At 46.0% G+C, this 16,476-nt stretch overlaps 1 protein-coding gene and 1 long non-coding RNA gene across 3 annotated transcripts in view; one reads left to right on the top strand and one right to left on the bottom strand.

The window, feature by feature from the left end:
• The window catches only part of UXS1 (UDP-glucuronate decarboxylase 1), a 53,245-nt gene extending 51,429 nt beyond the window's left edge, over positions 1-1,816 (bottom strand). For both annotated transcript variants that reach the window (XM_066577553.1, XM_066577557.1), the window contains exon 1: positions 1,580-1,816. In XM_066577553.1, the coding sequence (XP_066433650.1) occupies positions 1,580-1,673 (94 nt within the window). In that variant the 5' untranslated portion in view covers positions 1,674-1,816. The remainder of the gene's footprint in view (positions 1-1,579) is intronic.
• Positions 1,817-1,821: 5 nt separating this feature from the next.
• Positions 1,822-14,090, top strand: LOC136577655 (uncharacterized). The gene is made up of 3 exons (XR_010786539.1): positions 1,822-1,959; positions 5,311-5,420; positions 13,158-14,090. It is a non-coding gene; the product is annotated as an uncharacterized lncRNA (long non-coding RNA).
• The last annotated feature ends 2,386 nt before the right edge of the window (positions 14,091-16,476 follow it).

The following is a 16,476-nucleotide window of genomic DNA, read 5'->3' as shown; positions in this document are numbered from 1 at the left end:
ACTGAAGTGAGCGCGAGGCCGCTTTCAGACTAGTGTATATCAGCTCCATGTTGGGTCTGTGTTTTGGGAACCGTAATATACAAATAAAGTACCTAAGTGTCTGGTCACATGGCCCAATTCATCATGGTCATTTTTTTTAAAACTCAGCCCGATTTTATCTGTTTTGGTGTTATTTTCTATTGTGCAAATACAGATCCGTACTTGTCCAGTAATAAGCGATATACGCAGGCGAATACTGATGCAACGCTGCCGGCATACGGTTGTAATGTCCTCCGTAACACGGATCCGCAGTACGGACAGGCTGCAATACGCTCAGCTGACACCGGCCTAACTGAGGCTCCGAAAATCCAAATGGGATGTAAAACACAAGGCTTTTTACCCTGTTTTGTAGCAGCTCTGCCGGAAACGCAAAACGGAAATCAAAGCCACTGATGTGAACGAGCCCCAATATTCACCCCTAAAAGCCCCCACCGATCTACAAGCCCCTCCGCCGCGCTGGCGGCCCCCGATCCACAAGCCCCTCCGCCGCGCTGGCGGCCCCCGATCCACAAGCCCCTCCGCCGCGCTGGCGGCCCCCGATCCACAAGCCCCTCCGCCGCGCTGGCGGCCCCCGATCCACAAGCCCCTCCGCCGCGCTGGCGGCCACCGATCCACAAGCCCCTCCGCCGCGCTGGCGGCCACCGATCCACAAGCCCCTCCGCCGCGCTGCCGGCCACCGATCCACAAGCCCCTCCGCCGCGCTGCCGGCCACCGATCCACAAGCCCCTCCGCCGCGCTGGCGGCCACCGATCCACAAGCCCCTCCGCCGCGCTGCCGGCCACCGATCCACAAGCCCCTCCGCCGCGCTGCCGGCCACCGATCCACAAGCCCCTCCGCCGCGCTGCCGGCCACCGATCCACAAGCCCCTCCGCCGCGCTGCCGGCCACCGATCCACAAGCCCCTCCGCCGCGCTGCCGGCCACCGATCCACAAGCCCCTCCGCCGCGCTGCCGGCCACCGATCAACAAGCCCCTCCGCCGCGCTGCCGGCCACCGATCAACAAGCCCCTCCGCCGCGCTGCCGGCCACCGATCAACAAGCCCCTCCTCCGCGCTGCCGGCCACCGATCCACAAGCCCCTCCGCCGCGCTGCCGGCCACCGATCCACAAGCCCCTCCGCCGCGCTGCCGGCCACCGATCCACAAGCCCCTCCGCCGCGCTGCCGGCCACCGATCCACAAGCCCCTCCGCCGCGCTGCCGGCCACCAATCCACAAGCCCCTCCGCCGCGCTGCCGGCCACCAATCCACAAGCCCCTCCGCCGCGCTGCCGGCCACCAATCCACAAGCCCCTCCGCCGCGCTGCCGGCCACCAATCCACAAGCCCCTCCGCCGCGCTGCCGGCCACCAATATACAAGCCCCCCCAGCATGGCACCTCCAGGCCAGGGTGGGCAGAGAAGGGGCATTGTTCTCTATGGTGCAGGAGCTACACAGCACTCCTATGGCATGTCTGTGCCATGCAGAAGAGCAGCTGGCACTGTCAGCAGGATGCCCGCACACGGCCCCGGCTGGCACGCAGGGAATGAATGGGCAGCGGGTACTCACAGGCTACATAGGCGATCAGGGCGAGTGCGATGAGCAGCTTCATCATCCTTCTATTGATTGCAGTCAGTAGGCGACGCATCCGGCTTCTCACCATCCCCTGCCCGACCACGTTCAGCAGCCGCGCCCGCAGCCGGGGACATGGACCCCCGGGCAACAAGGAAACCCCGGGAAGACGGAATGAAGGGAGATGCAAAATCCTAGTGGGCTAAAGGACCTCTGGTGATGTCACGCCACGTGACCAGACATGTGATCACCCTGTGTGGGAGGAGCCAGGCTGGAGTTTGTGAGGAAGTGAGCTGCAGCACAGAAGAAGCATTATGGAGCTTGTTAGTAGATGCTTGTGGCCTGGGACATGGCTACGGAAAGACCACCTACCCGAGGTGAGCCACAACGGCAAGGTTCTGGGGGCTATGAGTGCCCTCCTCCTGCGGGTGCAATGCTCTGCATGGCCTGGGGACAATGCTTTATATGGACTGAGGTGCAATGTATGGTGGTCTTTACTAGTGGGTAGTTCTGATTTGTTTTCTCTTGTAGTCCCTTGGGCACAGTTGGCAGTAGTGAGTGGTGAGGTGCAGGGCAGTGAGCTCATGCTCTTCAACTCATATAGTGAATGAGAAATGATTTACCATTTGCAACATTGTAGCTACTTGTGTCTGACACCTTCATATCCTGGGCGCTTAGGCTGAATGCACACAGGCGGAGATTCCACGGTGAGATCTCACGCAGAATTTCCGCCATTGCACGCTGCCATAGGATTGCGGACAGCTGCGATTTGACCACATGAAATTGCGCGCAGTAACAAAATCGCGACATGCCCTATTTCTGTGTGAGCTTCGCTGAGACAGTCAATGAATGGCTGTGATGAGCATGGAGCCAGCGCCAAGAACCAATTACAGCAGTCTGTTGCTGGAGGCGGGGTTCTCAAACCTGGCTTACAGCAATAGATCTGTCAGTGCAGAGGAAGCCTGGAGCAGCGGCCGAGACCCGGACGGCAGTTGCTAGGTGAGTATTGCTTTTTTTTCCCCATCTCGTGTAGCTAGGACTGATTTTCCGGCTAGGGCTTATATTGCAAGCCCTCCCCGCGAAAATCGGTGTGCCGTTAATGCTCTCAAAAAACGTGGCACCAAGTTTTGCCGCTTTTTTAGCAGTGCTGAAACCGCTGCCCATTCATTTCAATGAGCAGCGCACGGCTGAAAACGCCCCAAAATGGAACATACATCACTGTCAAAGCGCAGTATGCTTGTGTGAACAGCCCCATTGAAATGAATGGGAGCCTTGTACAGCGTTTAGTGCTGTGCTGAAAATGCAGCGCTAAACGCTGTATAAAAACGCCTGCGTGAGTGAGGCCTAACTGGTTGCTAGGTTACCTGCATCAGCTGTGTAAAATGACTCAGATTAAACCCCTAGGGCCAGTTATTATATTACCGGTCCCCACAGCTAAACAGCGCTATGTAGTGCCTTTTTTTCAGGCCACTACAGATGCTCTATATGGAGTGGCGGCTCTGTGCGCATTGACATATAATTCTTTTCGCATGGTCTCAGAGTTTAAGGCCTCATGTCCACGGGGAAAATCAGGCCCGCCGCGGATTCTATATGTAGAATCCGTAGCGGGTCCCTCCTGCCTCGCGGACATGATGCCTAAAAATAAGAATAAACTCACCTGCTCCGGGCGATGTGTGTCTCCCCTTCTTCGCGGCTGGATCTTCTTCGGCCTGGCGGATGTGCTCGGCATGCCGGCAGCGTGCCGCGCGCATGCGCCGGGCACATCCGCCAGGCCGAAGAAAGAAGATCCGGCCGCGAAGAACCGCATCGCCCGGAGAAGGTGAATTTAATTCTGGTACAGGTCTCCCGCGGATCTGGACGACTTCCATAGGCTTCAATAGAAGTCTGCGGGAGGTGTCCCCGCACTAAAATGCAGCATGTCCATTTTTTTTCCTGCACGCGGATCCGCGCCTGACAGGAAAAATGACATCCGCAGGTATTTAACTACCTGCGGGTGTCTAATGCATCCCTATGGGGCACGGATCTGCGTGCGGGAGAACCGCTGTGGATTTAAAGCCCGTGGCCATGAGGCCTGAGGCCTCATGTCCACTGGGAAAATAAGAATTAAAATCCGCTGCGTTTTTCCCGCACGTGGATCCGCGCCCCATAGAAATGCATTGACCACCTGCGGGTAGATAAATACCCGCGGATGGTAATTAAAAAATTTCTGGAGCATGAATAAAAATGGACATGCTCCATTTTAGTGCGGAGCACGCGTGCGGGAGCTCATAGAGCACATAGCTGAATTGATCTCCTGCATGAAAAGTAAAAGACAATTACAGTGCATCCACAGCCCAAATCCGCAGCGGGTCTGATTTTCCCCGTGGACATGAGGCCTTGGGGTGAACTAGGATGCAATGCTCTGCAGGACCCGCTGCTTTCGGTAGACTGAAGTGCAGTATGTGAAATCTCTGGGACGCTCTGCAACAAAAATTGACATGTAAAATATGTGCTTTTGACTGTAAAATCCACAGCGGGTTTTTCGGGTATGTGTGTCCTTATACTGGTGTGTGGTATGGCGAGCATTTAGGAAATGGCGCCTGCTCAAGCCGTACAATAGTGTACTCGTGTTGGCTGCCATTTCCCACACAGGACGTAAGATTTGATTAGTTAAAAATCACAAACTTCCTTAAATGTGCCTCAGTGACACGGATCTACATATTTATGGGTTTAGCACTAGAGATGAGCGAGCACCAAAATGCTCGGGTGCTCGTTACTCGAGTCGAACTTTCCGCGATGCTCGAGGGTTCGTTTCAAGTAACGAACCCCATTGAAGTCAATGGGCGACTCAAGCATTTTTGTATATCGCTGATGCTCGCTAAGGTTTCCATTTGTGAAAATCTGGGCAATTCAAGAAAGTGATGGGAACGACACAGAAATGGATAGGGCAGGCGAGGGGCTACATGTTGGGCTGCATCTCAAGTTCCCAGGTCCCACTATTAAGCCACAATAGCGGCAAGAGTGCCCCCCCCCCCCCCCGCACTGTCAGCATAAAGATCGTTCTCCTCTGCCACAGCTGTAACAGCTGTGGCAGAGAAGAACGATGTTAGCCCATTGAATTCAATGGAGCCGGCAATACAGCCGGCTCCATTGAAAGCAATGGGCTGCCGGCGAGCGCGGGATGAATTTTCGGGAAGGGCTTAAAAATATAAGCCCTTCCCTGAAATTCATCCAGAAATGTGTAAAAACCCAAAAAAATATATACTTACCCGGTCCCGGCAGACGGAGTTCAGCCGCGGCCGGCGGCAGTCCTCCTGAACTGCTCTGAGTAGTATTCAGCAGCCGGGGATTTAAAATCCCTGCCTGCTGAATGAGCTGCCTCTGATTGGTCACAGCCTGACCAATCAGAGGCAGCTCTCACTCACACCCATTCATGAATTCATGAATGGGTGAGTGAGTGCTGCCTCTGATTGGCTCAGCGCAGGGACCAATCAGGGGCAGCTCTCAGGGTGAGTATATATTTTTTTTTTGTTTTTACACATTTCTGGATGAATTTCAGGGAAGGGCTTATATTGCCGGCTCCATTGAATTTAATGGTCAGTGCTTGTTTAATCGAGACGAGTACGGCGTGGTGCTCGTCTCGAGTAACGCGCATCTCGAGCACCCTAATACTCGAACGAGCATCAAGCTCGGACGAGTATGCTCGCTCATCTCTATTTAGCACTAATTCCCTTCTTTCTCCATTACAGACACCTGTTCCCCCAATAATCAGACGATGGATCAGAGAGGCGGCATGAAGCCTTCAAAGGGAATTTCTCCAAGTTCTTCACTCACGTTTCTTTACCGAGAACTATGAGACGTAAGTGTTATTTATTTATTTTTTTAGTTCAGATTTAGTTCAGATTTTTTTTAAAGGGGTTCTCCAGGCAAAAGCTATTGATGACCAATCTTCAGGACAGGACATGAATAGTTAATCACCAGGGACCTGCTGTGCTGGTTGTGATCCCTGTTGTATGGGATGAAAATGTATGGAGGCAGCAAGTCAGCCCAAACCATGATGCCCCCTCCACCATGCTCCATAGTTGGGATAGCTGGTGGTGTGCAGTGTTCTTTTTTTCTCTAAACATAGTGTTGTACATTTGTGCTAATAAGTTCTATTTATTATAATATATATTACTAGCTTACCCGTCGCGCGTTGCTGCGAAGACAGACAGACAGACATACATACATACATTCGTTTTTGTATATCTAGATAACAACCAATCACAGCGCAGCTTTTTTATGTTACCTCACTGGTATAATATATAACAACCAATCGCAGCGCAGCTTACATATGACCTTAGCTTTATATATATATATAGATAACACCCATAGTTGTACAATGCCAGTAATCTTCCCAGGAGTGTACTCAACAACTTCCCAAAGTTTCATGGTGATTAGATAAATGGTGTAGTAATGCATAAAGGACAGACAGATAGACAGACATACATACATTCATTTTTACTGGCATAGTACAACTATCCTACGATAGGTGGCGCGCGTTGCTGCGAAGACAGACAGACATACATTCGTTTTTATATATCTAGATAACAACCAATCACAGCGCAGCTTTTTTAGGTTACCTCAGTGGTATAATATATAACAACCAATCACAGCGCAGCTTTCATGTTACCTCAGCTTTATAATATATAACACCCATTCACAGCGCAGCTTATATGTTACCTCAGCAGTATAAAATATAACAACCAATCACAGTACAGCTTTCATGTTACGTCAGCAGTAAGAGAAATAACAACCAATCACAGCGCAACTTTTATTCTGCCTCAGCAATATAAAAAATAGCAACGAATCACAGCGCAGCATTCATTTTAACTCAGTGGTATAATATATAGCAACCAATCATAGCACAGCTTTTATTTTACCTCAGCATTCTCAATATCCAGGAATTGTCTTGTGATACGTTCGGCGGATGCATCATTTTGTAGTTGAACACGCATCCCGTTGCTCGTAATGCCTTTTGCTTTTGTGCTTGAGATGGAAATCAAATGATCTTTGTCTGGGGGGGGCATAACTGTCGACGACGCTCGCACGCGCGCCACCTATCGTAGGATAGATGTACTATGCCAGTAATCTTCCAAGTAGTGTACTCAACAACTTCCCATTAACTTTTCCTATTTATGACATAATCAATGCTCGTGCCAAATTTCAAGTTTCTATTACATCGGGAAGCGAGAAACTTTGATTCTGTACGTAAAATTTGGACGCTAATTGTTTTGCGCTTAAAATTGAATAATCGAGTTGGGACCCACTAACTTTTCCTATTTATGACATAATCAATGCTCCTGCCAAATTTCAAGTTTCTATGACATTGGGAAGCAAGAAAATTAGATTCCGTACGTAAAATTTGGACGCTAATTCTTTTGCGCATAGAATTAGTATATGAGGAGGAGGTCGTCTGTGTAATATATTAGTATATGAGGAGGCGGTCGTCTGTGTAATATATTAGTATATGAGGAGGAGGTCGTCTGTTTAATATATTAGTATATGAGGAGGAGGTCGTCTGTGTAATATATTAGTATATGAGGAGGCGGTCGTCTGTGTAATATATTAGTATATGAGGAGGAGGTCGTCTGTTTAATATATTAGTATATGAGGAGGAGGTCGTCTGTTTAATATATTAGTATATGAGCAGGAGGTCTCACAATGCAGCTTTATAGAACATGTTGGGGCATGTTCAAGGGCGTCCGATGTTGATGACATCAGTGATGACATCACAATAGCAGGTGGCTTACTTATTCGATCTACGTGGGGGGGGGTCGTAGCTTTCGACGACGCTCGTGCGCGCGCCATTTATCGTAGGATAGTTGTACTATGCCTATAATCTTCCCAGGAGTGTACTCAACAACTTCCCAAAGTTTCATGGCGATCGGATGAATGGTGTAGTAGCGCATAAAGGACAGACAGACAGACACGCACGCACACAGACATACATTCATTTTTATATATATAGATTAGAAATAAGGACCTTAGCATATGTAATGTTATACGTGCCTCTTATGGCGCGAAGTGACCTGAAGGTTGCAAGTTCAATCCCGCATAGTTCAGGTAGCTGACTCAAGGTTGACTCAGCCTTCCATCATTCCAAGGTCGGTAAAATGAGAACCCAGTTTGCTGGGGAGTAATAAATAAATTACCTGACAGCTCTGCGGAATAAGTTAGTGCTGTAGAAATAACAAGATTTATTCATTTGCATAATACAGGATATTTCATGTATGTGAATTATAGATGCATTTTGGATTAATCAAGCATTTGGATTGCATGTCAGAATGAAAAATGCTCAACTTGTACTCTGATCTGTTGAACATCATAGATATCTCTCACAGATGTTAAATAGGAGTGTGAACAATATGTTAAGGTCCTTTTACATGAGACGAATGTTGGGCAAACGATGCCGGACACTCATCCCTGTGTCTCCGCACTCCTGTATGGGAGCTAGCAGAGCTGTCTCGCTCACAGAGTGGCCAGCAGGGGGGCGGGGTGGTGCAGGAGATTTCTCTCCTCTTGCTTCCCCGCCCCCCTCTATTCACATAACACAGCGGCTGTTCACTACTGAACGGTGGCTGTTTAAACTGCACGATGAGCTTCAACACTGATCTTTAATGCTGCAGGAGCACAGGAGTGCGGAGACACAGGGCCGAGTGTCGGGCATCGTTTGCCTGACATTCGTCTGTGTAAATGGGCCTTTACTGTGTGTAAATGAAGGCTACAACTAGTTGATAAGAATGGTGTACCATCATTCTTCCTTTACATATTGTTTGAAAAATTGGAAAGCCCAATTAAAAAGTTTCTTTAACCATAAGATTGAGGCTGGATGTCTCCAGGCTGGATGATGGCAAACTAGGGTTTAAAGGACTCAGGTATGACTCAGAAGGAGAGGGAGCATAGTGGGAGTGGGGGGAATTACCAGAGTACATGGAGTGTCCATGTATGGTAACTTTGACAACGTCGCATTGACTTTTAATTTTTGTTTTTTCCTCCCTGCTTTCAAATAAATTATAATTTTAATAATATAATTATAATATAAATATTATTATTTTTCTATTAATTTGGCCACATGGGCGCTTGTTTGTATCAGAACAAGTTCCATTGTGGAATGGTTCCATTTAGTGTACCATATAACGTTCTGGCGTAAATTATACATATATATCTGAGAAGGAGCATGGAGGTGCTGGGGGTTGTGCTTTATTACACCTCTTCATGTATTAAGTGCAGCGGCAGAAATCATACTAAGCCTTGCGGATTTAAAACATTTTTCCCAATGTTTTTTGACAGCCCAGTGAAGGCAGTGGACTGATGGGATACTAAGGGCTTTTCAGATAGGACAGTAGGATGGAACAATACATTGTGCTCAGTTTAGGAATTATCTGACCTTTTGTTACAGATCGGAGCGTTGTATGGGAGAGTCTATCTTTGCCAGTGATCTGGGGATTAAAAAATGCATTTTTTTGTTAAATGCTTTTGCATAGCAAAATAAGAATATTGTTGTGGGGCCAAAATACTTTTGAAACATAATATTCAATTTGATTACAATTTTTTTCTCACAGTTATATGTCTTCAGGAGATTTTGGTGAATTCTGCAGCACATTTCACCCCTTCAATTGTGGATTTTTTTTTTCTTGGGGCGGAGTTTTTGAGGATTTTTCCGTGGCAGAAAATCCGCAGCAATCCACTAAACTTGGGCGAATATGAACTTCATTATTTTGAATAGAATTATTCACATAACCAGTTTTTTTCCACAGCGATGCTGTGAGGTTTAGAATCGCAGCACCTGGAACGCCTCGCCCATTGTTTACAATGGGACCTTTAAAGACATCGCATAGCGCTCTCATGCTGAGTGATGTGCATGCGAGTGTGAGGCCATGTTTCCAATTGAAATAAATAGGAAACACTTGTGACCCTCTGACGCGCATGAAACAAGAGCCTGAGGATCGCCATTTCACAGAAGGGATCCAAGACTTTTTTGAATAAAAAAATGTATGTTGGCAAGCGTGATTTTCTTGGCCCGATATCTCATTTAACCGTGTGAATGTGGCCTTATTTGGGTGTTGCTGTTTTGTGGCGTTCTTTCTTTGTCACAATTAGCTCAAAAGAGCAGATGAGGTTTTTCAAAAATGCAGCATTTTTGCAAAAAAAAGTCACAAAACCAGCATGTGATTGCACCCCTAATCTGGGGCATTATTGCTACTGCAAATGTTACAGAACAGAAAAGAAAATGTTTGGGTAAACAATGAATTTAAAAAGATGCGTTTTCGTCTTCTTTGGCATCGAGGCATCTTTGGTCTTGAGAGAGGAAATACTGAAATTTTAAAGAAGTTAGTTCCTCCATATATGGCAGTGCAAGCAGGCCCCTCTTTCACAACTGCAGTCTTCTGTTGTGTACATTGTATATCATGCCACGCATTCATCAAGTAGTTCCAAGTACACAATACATACCGTAGCGGTGTCTGATAAAACCAGTTACTGTTATCATTGTGAGCCTACAAGCTTTTGTTCTGCTGGCCTTTGTTGTGTCATGTAATACCTGATAAGTAACTCTTTTGTGTGTCTTAAGGAGTTGTGCTCACTTTGTCTATTGCCTCTATTATCAGGATATACTCAGTAGTAGTTTCCAGTTTCTGATTTCTACATAGACTAATGCTGTTGACAATCTAGAAAACTATGTTATGTCGGTGTATGCTACTCTGCTGGGGGTTACAGTTCACTGTGCTCTGGATTACTGTTGGAATGGGTTGTGGTTGGTTTGATGCAACTGGGGGTTATTTAGGAGGGTTCTTAATCCCTCCTTACACTGAGATCCCTGCTAGTCAGTTGTTCTGTTCAGTCTCCTCCTGGAGGCAAGGGAGAGCATAGCTGGGTGCAGTGGTTCCTCCAAAGTTTGGATTCAGAGTCTCTGCCTGACACTCACAGATAAATTGGGGCTTTTTGTTATTGGTAGAGTGTATTCTTTTGGATTGTTTTATCTTTATTTCCAGGTATCAGGGTGAGAGGGTACCCCAGCTTCCAGTGTGAGTGCATCCTTATCGGGATGATCCATTCACTTTTTAGGCAGGGAAATTCACACGTTAAGGCCCTTTTATACACAACGATTTTCACTCAAAAATCGCTCAAAGCCATCATTTGAGCGATAATTGTTGTGTCTAACTGCACTGACATCGTGCAGTGTTCGTTAAGCTGTCGCTGATCTTTTAGCATGCTGAAAGATCAGGAATTCAGCTGTATCCCACTCCCTGAACACAGGCGGGGTATGAAGAGCAGAGCTGTCCAGCTCTGTTCTCCATACCCTGGTCGGAGCACTCCGCTGTATAACAGCCTGGCGCTCCAAGCAGAGAACAGCTGGATGCAGAACCGCTTGTCTTCTGCATCCTCCGCTCGGAGCGCATGGTGATTACTCAACGTTTGAGCGATCACCTTGCGCTGTAAAAAGAACACAATGATTATTGCTCAAAAATCGCTCAAAAGAGTTTTCGAGCGATAATCGTTGTGTCTAAACCAGCCTTTAGAGTCCCATAGGGAGAGTTCCCTTTTATTTTATTTTATTTTCTCTTTTCCATTAACTATTTGCTTTCCGGAATCTGTGGTGTTAACAGTTCCCGTGTGTTCGTTTCAGTAACACAGTTACCTGACACTATACTATAATAAAATATGGTAAAATAACATTTGAATAGATAAGACATAGTAGAAAGGGTGATGTTTGGGTTGTTGTATAGTGAAAGAAGAGGAATATGGGTGAGGATGAATGATCGTAGCTTATAAACGTTGTAATCTTTCTCTACCTGTTTTAGTACTTGGAACAAAAGTTTTTTTTTTAATATCATCTGATACCAGAACTGCCAGGGCTCTAGAGTGTGGCGGTCAGCATAGGCAGAGCTATCTGCCATCACGTGCCGTTTATTGCAGTATTTCTGCTGAAGCTTGGTATTGGCTGATGAACAGCAGCTTCTTTCGGGATTGGAGCAGTGGGGTCTGAAGCTCCTGCGCTGCACTCTGGGCGCCATTTAGCAGGGTGATTATAGCTTTTTATTTTATTCTTTTAAATTCAATGAATGGCCGAGCGCTGCCTGTGATTGGCTGAGCGCTGTGACCAATCACAGGCAGTGCTCATCTGTCATTCATTGAACGGCTGAGCACTGCCTGCGATTGGCTGAGCACTTAGCCAATCAGATACAGCTCTTTCAGCAGGTGGGGATTTAAAATACTTTTGCGCTTTGAATTAAATAATCATTTTTGTGCTGTACGGATGTGTGTTATTAATTACATTACATAGGGGTGCACTCACTTTTGCACTTAGAATTGAATAATCAAGTTTACTTTTTCTATTTAGGATCTATTTACCTTAGCTGTATAAGAAATAGCAACCAATCACAGCACAGCTTTCATTTTACCTCAGCAGCATAAGTAATGAAAGCCGAGTTGGGATGGGTTGCTATTGGCAAGAATTACTGGGGAAATCTTAGGGTGCTTACGGCTTTTTGATTGCTTTTTATTTAATTGTTTTGTGAGGCTTGATGATTAAAAAAATCAAATTTTATGTTACCAATCATTACGCACACATCGATACCAAGTTTGCGGGTTTTTTAAAATTTGCATTTTTTTTCAATGATATCTCACAAGGGGACTTGAAGATGCAATCCCTTGATTGCTTAGAAAATATATTGTACTACTTATGTAGTACACTGTATTGTCTTACATTGTCAAATTCTCACCACTAACAGTATGGCCTCCGGTTGCCATGGTAACCTTTTGTTATCCCGTAATCTGATCACGAAAGTGCCGATGGCTTGAAGGAGAAAGCCTTTTCCCTCTCCAAACACTGTAGATGCTGCTGTCTGCATTAACAGTGGCATCTAAAAGGTTAATAGGGTTTCCAGACACACATAGTATTGATTCGTCAGTATAGGTTATCAATAGTTGATCGGCCAAGGTCTGCCGCTCAGGAACCTGGCCGATCAGCTGAGCAGGTGGATGCTGTCACCCAGGGGTCGTGGGCGGAAGCAGCTGCTCCGACCCCTGTGTAGTGGCTGACGCTTGTAACTGCAGGCTGATGCCTTATTGAAGTCAATGGGAGCTACATTGATCCATGAATGGTCTCTGTATGATCTTATGCTCTGATTTATTATTATATTTTTTTTAATGTGCAATAATGGGATCTTATGATAGTTTAGCTTTATGGGTGATTGTATACATTTATGCCAATGACTTTAATACTGTGTTTTTTTTAAGCTTTCCATGTGGTGGTGGTTGTGTTAGTCACAAAAATTTTAATTTAAATACCTGCATTTTCATGCTGGAGGGCTCATGCTCCGTCAGCCGTTTTCAGCTCCTCCCAGTGAAGATGGTCCCATATAGCGCTATATGGAATGGGGTGTGTGAAAAACGTAGTAAAAAGCAGGTACAACGCAGTAAAATGCTGCTTTACAAATGCCTGTGTGGGAGCGGCCTAACACAAGTTACTGACACAATCTATAGTTAATAACTTTCAAGCTTTTCATTTTTAACTGTCAAAATTTACGAATTTTACATCTATTTCCTTTTATAGGCTGACGTATTTCAGTTCAACAAGATTGGTAAGACCGATGCTGAAAGAAAGAGGAAGAGTCTTGCTGGACAATCAAACTAGAAGCCTGCTGAGCGAGAAAAGCTAAGGGAAGAATGCAGAAATAAGGAATGCTCGTAACAATGATGAAGACTGTAAAGTCAAACATAGAGCTGAGTCAAGAAAAAGTATGGCTGCCTTCAGATAAAGGCAAAAGGCTCAGGCTTTGATATGTAATGTCAATCAGGAGGTTGCTAGTAATAATATGGAGTGATGGTGTTACTGCTCATCTCAAAAATTGGTATGTAATGCTGACTTTATCATTTTAATAGCATCTTAAAGTCATGGAACTTTACAGAATCGTATAATGGGGATGATGGGTTGGGACATACCAATAAAAGACTTTTCTTGCTTAAAGTTTTTTTTTTAAATCTAACTTGTTTTTCTTAGTTTTTTCAAGATGATTTATTACATGTCATTCCAGTGCAAATTTAGTAACAATTTAAACAATTATAGGATGGTACAGCCCACGGTATTCCTAAATTGTAAATTTCAATCTCAAAATTTTGCAATAAATCATTCGATATAATAATTTAGAAAAGAATCAAAGTTATTAGGTTGACAATAAAACATAACAGTAATTCAAACAACGGCAGCTAGAGATTCCATGGACACTTGGATTTTCAAGGAAGAGAAAAGGTTCTTGTTTGATGCAGCAACCTTTTCTATGACAGGCGGAAGTTTTTTGTGAACCACCAGGATCTCTCCGTCAGGTAGGCCTGTGGCCCATAAGTCTAGCATTTACATATTTTTAGCACTCTCCTCAAATCAATTTAACCCTTTCCAATCCACTGTCTGATGTCTAAAGACACTAATATTTAAGGCTGTACAGCTCCGATGTTGGAAGTCGTCCGTCGGGGTTCTCTTACTGTGTATTGCCAGCCTCTCTGCTGTCGGAGCCTATCCAACGTGTCACCTCATGCAGTACTGGCTTTAGCCAGCATATAGTGCTGTTGATTCACTGCAGAAAAAGAGTAAGCCCCCTAGGAAAACCAGGATACAAATTGGATTGGAAAGGATTAATGAGTTTTCTGATATTGGTACTAGGAGGTCATCACTTGGCCAGCAGAGAATTAGTATAGAAAGGTATATACATCCTGACCTCCTGGGGCCAGTACATCCATTGTGTTTACTCAAAGTGGATATTGTGACATATAGTGTGTAATTTGGAGCTAACTCTCTTTCAAAGAGTAACTCAACCACGGACTTCACATGGAGTTCAAACCAGGTAGGTTGTTATTTTGCTTAAAGTTCTATGGGATCAGGCAGTGGTACATACTGCTTATGATCTTTTTCAATGAGTTACAGAAATGCTCTGAAAACTTGAAGGCTGGGGTTTCACACGGCGTATTCCCGACGGAAATCTCGCAGTTTGGCCGCAGCGAAAAACCTTGAGATTTCTTCCGGGAAAGCGCTACTTCAAAGCCCGTGGCACATAGCCGTGGGTTTTGAAGCGGCTTGGCCTCACGCTTTTCCATTGCGGCCGGCGCTGCCATAGCGGAGAGCGTTGCCGCAGTGAAAAAGAAGAATGGACATGCTGCGGCCGGATAAATCTCGTCCACATGGCTGGCTAATCCCGGGATAAGCGGTCGTAGGCGAATTTGCCGCAGCGAAATTTCGGACGGAATGTCCGCGGCAAATCCGCCCTGTGTGAACCAAGCCGAAAACAACTTGATAATTTCTCCCAAATGTGGAAATGGTGCAAAAGAAAAGAAGCCTTAAGGCCCTTTTACACGCTACGATCATCGCTTAAACAACAGCAACGAATTGTGAACAAGATGCCGACATTTTTGAATAAAAGTATTCACACCCAGGGACCCCAATACTTAACTGCGGATCCGGCGTCCTACATCCCGCATAACGTTTCGGCGTGACGCGCCACAGCATCATGTGACACGCCGGTCACATCACAGCGTAACCTGACGCGGCGGCCGCAGGCGGGGAAGCGGCCTCACGCTATCTTCCGCTGTGCTACAGCGGAAGATATCGTGATGGACGGCTTCCATTGACTGCAATGGAAGCCGTCCGCGCGTACACCCGCGGCAAATAAAGCATGCCGCGGGTGAGGTCGGGTGATTTCACGGTGCGGAATTCCATGGTGGAATTCCGCACCGTGAGCATTGAGCTATTAGGTTCAATAGAACCTAATAGCTGCGGACAACGCATATACGCGGCGGAAATCCGTCCGTGGAAAGGAGCCCTAATAATCTGTATTTTCCCTCATTAGCTGAAGTAAAGTCAGTAGCAGCTGTGTTTGAGGCCTTGTTCAGATGAGCGTGCTCCTAGCACATTATAGGCGCGTGAAAAGATTGCGTCTAATAGAACCAGGGGTTTCCTATAGAACCGTTCATATGAAGGAATTTTAGACACACAAAAAGCTCGCACCTATCAAAGATAGAACATGTGACTGCAAAGCTCACATCTAAGATGCGTGCTGTGAGAAAAGATAGGACCGGACCTATCTTTGGTGCGTGGGAGTTTCCATAGAGTCGTATGGGAGCTGGATAACACTCACTTCCCGGTCGCGTGAATGGGTAATTTCACTGCTAATTAAGCTCAAGACATAATAGCTGGAAATCACCCATTCACGCGATTTTTGCATGAGTGAGATGCGTTTTTTTTTGTTTTTTAAGTGCAGCTATTTGAGCGTGAAAACAGCGCTCGTGTGAACGAGACCTGAGTGACAGATTATCTGGCCTGCAGATTCCATTGTCTTTCTCACTTGCATATATGATGAGTACATAGTTTTTTTTTTGTTTGTTTTTTTTTCATTTTTCTCCACGTAGAATTTTTAAAAAGCTTTTCAGTACATTATACTGGTGCAATCACCAACTGCAGAGTCTCTAACAGGGATCAAGACCACCAGTGACTGTAGATAGTCCGATACCCAGTATTTGGATATTCAAGATGTGTTGGTGTGCCATCATGGGTACCATTATCCAGGCTCATCACCAGAAAATGGACTGTTTTGACTTCATCACCGTGCAGCCTCCCCAAAGGTACTGTGCTAATAATTTATTCAAGGGACAGTAACTACATGTTTCAGTTAGCAGATTAAAGGCCCTTTTACACAAGACGGTTATCATTCTCCCGCTGGGTTTTGAACAATAATCGTCCTGTGTAACAGCATGCTGAAACTGGACGAGAATCACAGCATCACAAGGACAAGTGTCAGGCATCGTTTGCCCGACACTCATTATGTGTAAAAGGACCCTTAGTCATTTGGTTAACCGAAGTTCCTGCAAGACTAAGGGCTCTTTTA

Source organism: Eleutherodactylus coqui, chromosome 1 (assembly GCF_035609145.1).
Source record: "Eleutherodactylus coqui strain aEleCoq1 chromosome 1, aEleCoq1.hap1, whole genome shotgun sequence".
Classification (NCBI taxonomy): Eukaryota; Metazoa; Chordata; class Amphibia; order Anura; family Eleutherodactylidae; genus Eleutherodactylus; species Eleutherodactylus coqui.
Note: the sequence above shows the minus strand (reverse complement) of the source record. Positions and strands in the feature narration are given on the sequence as shown.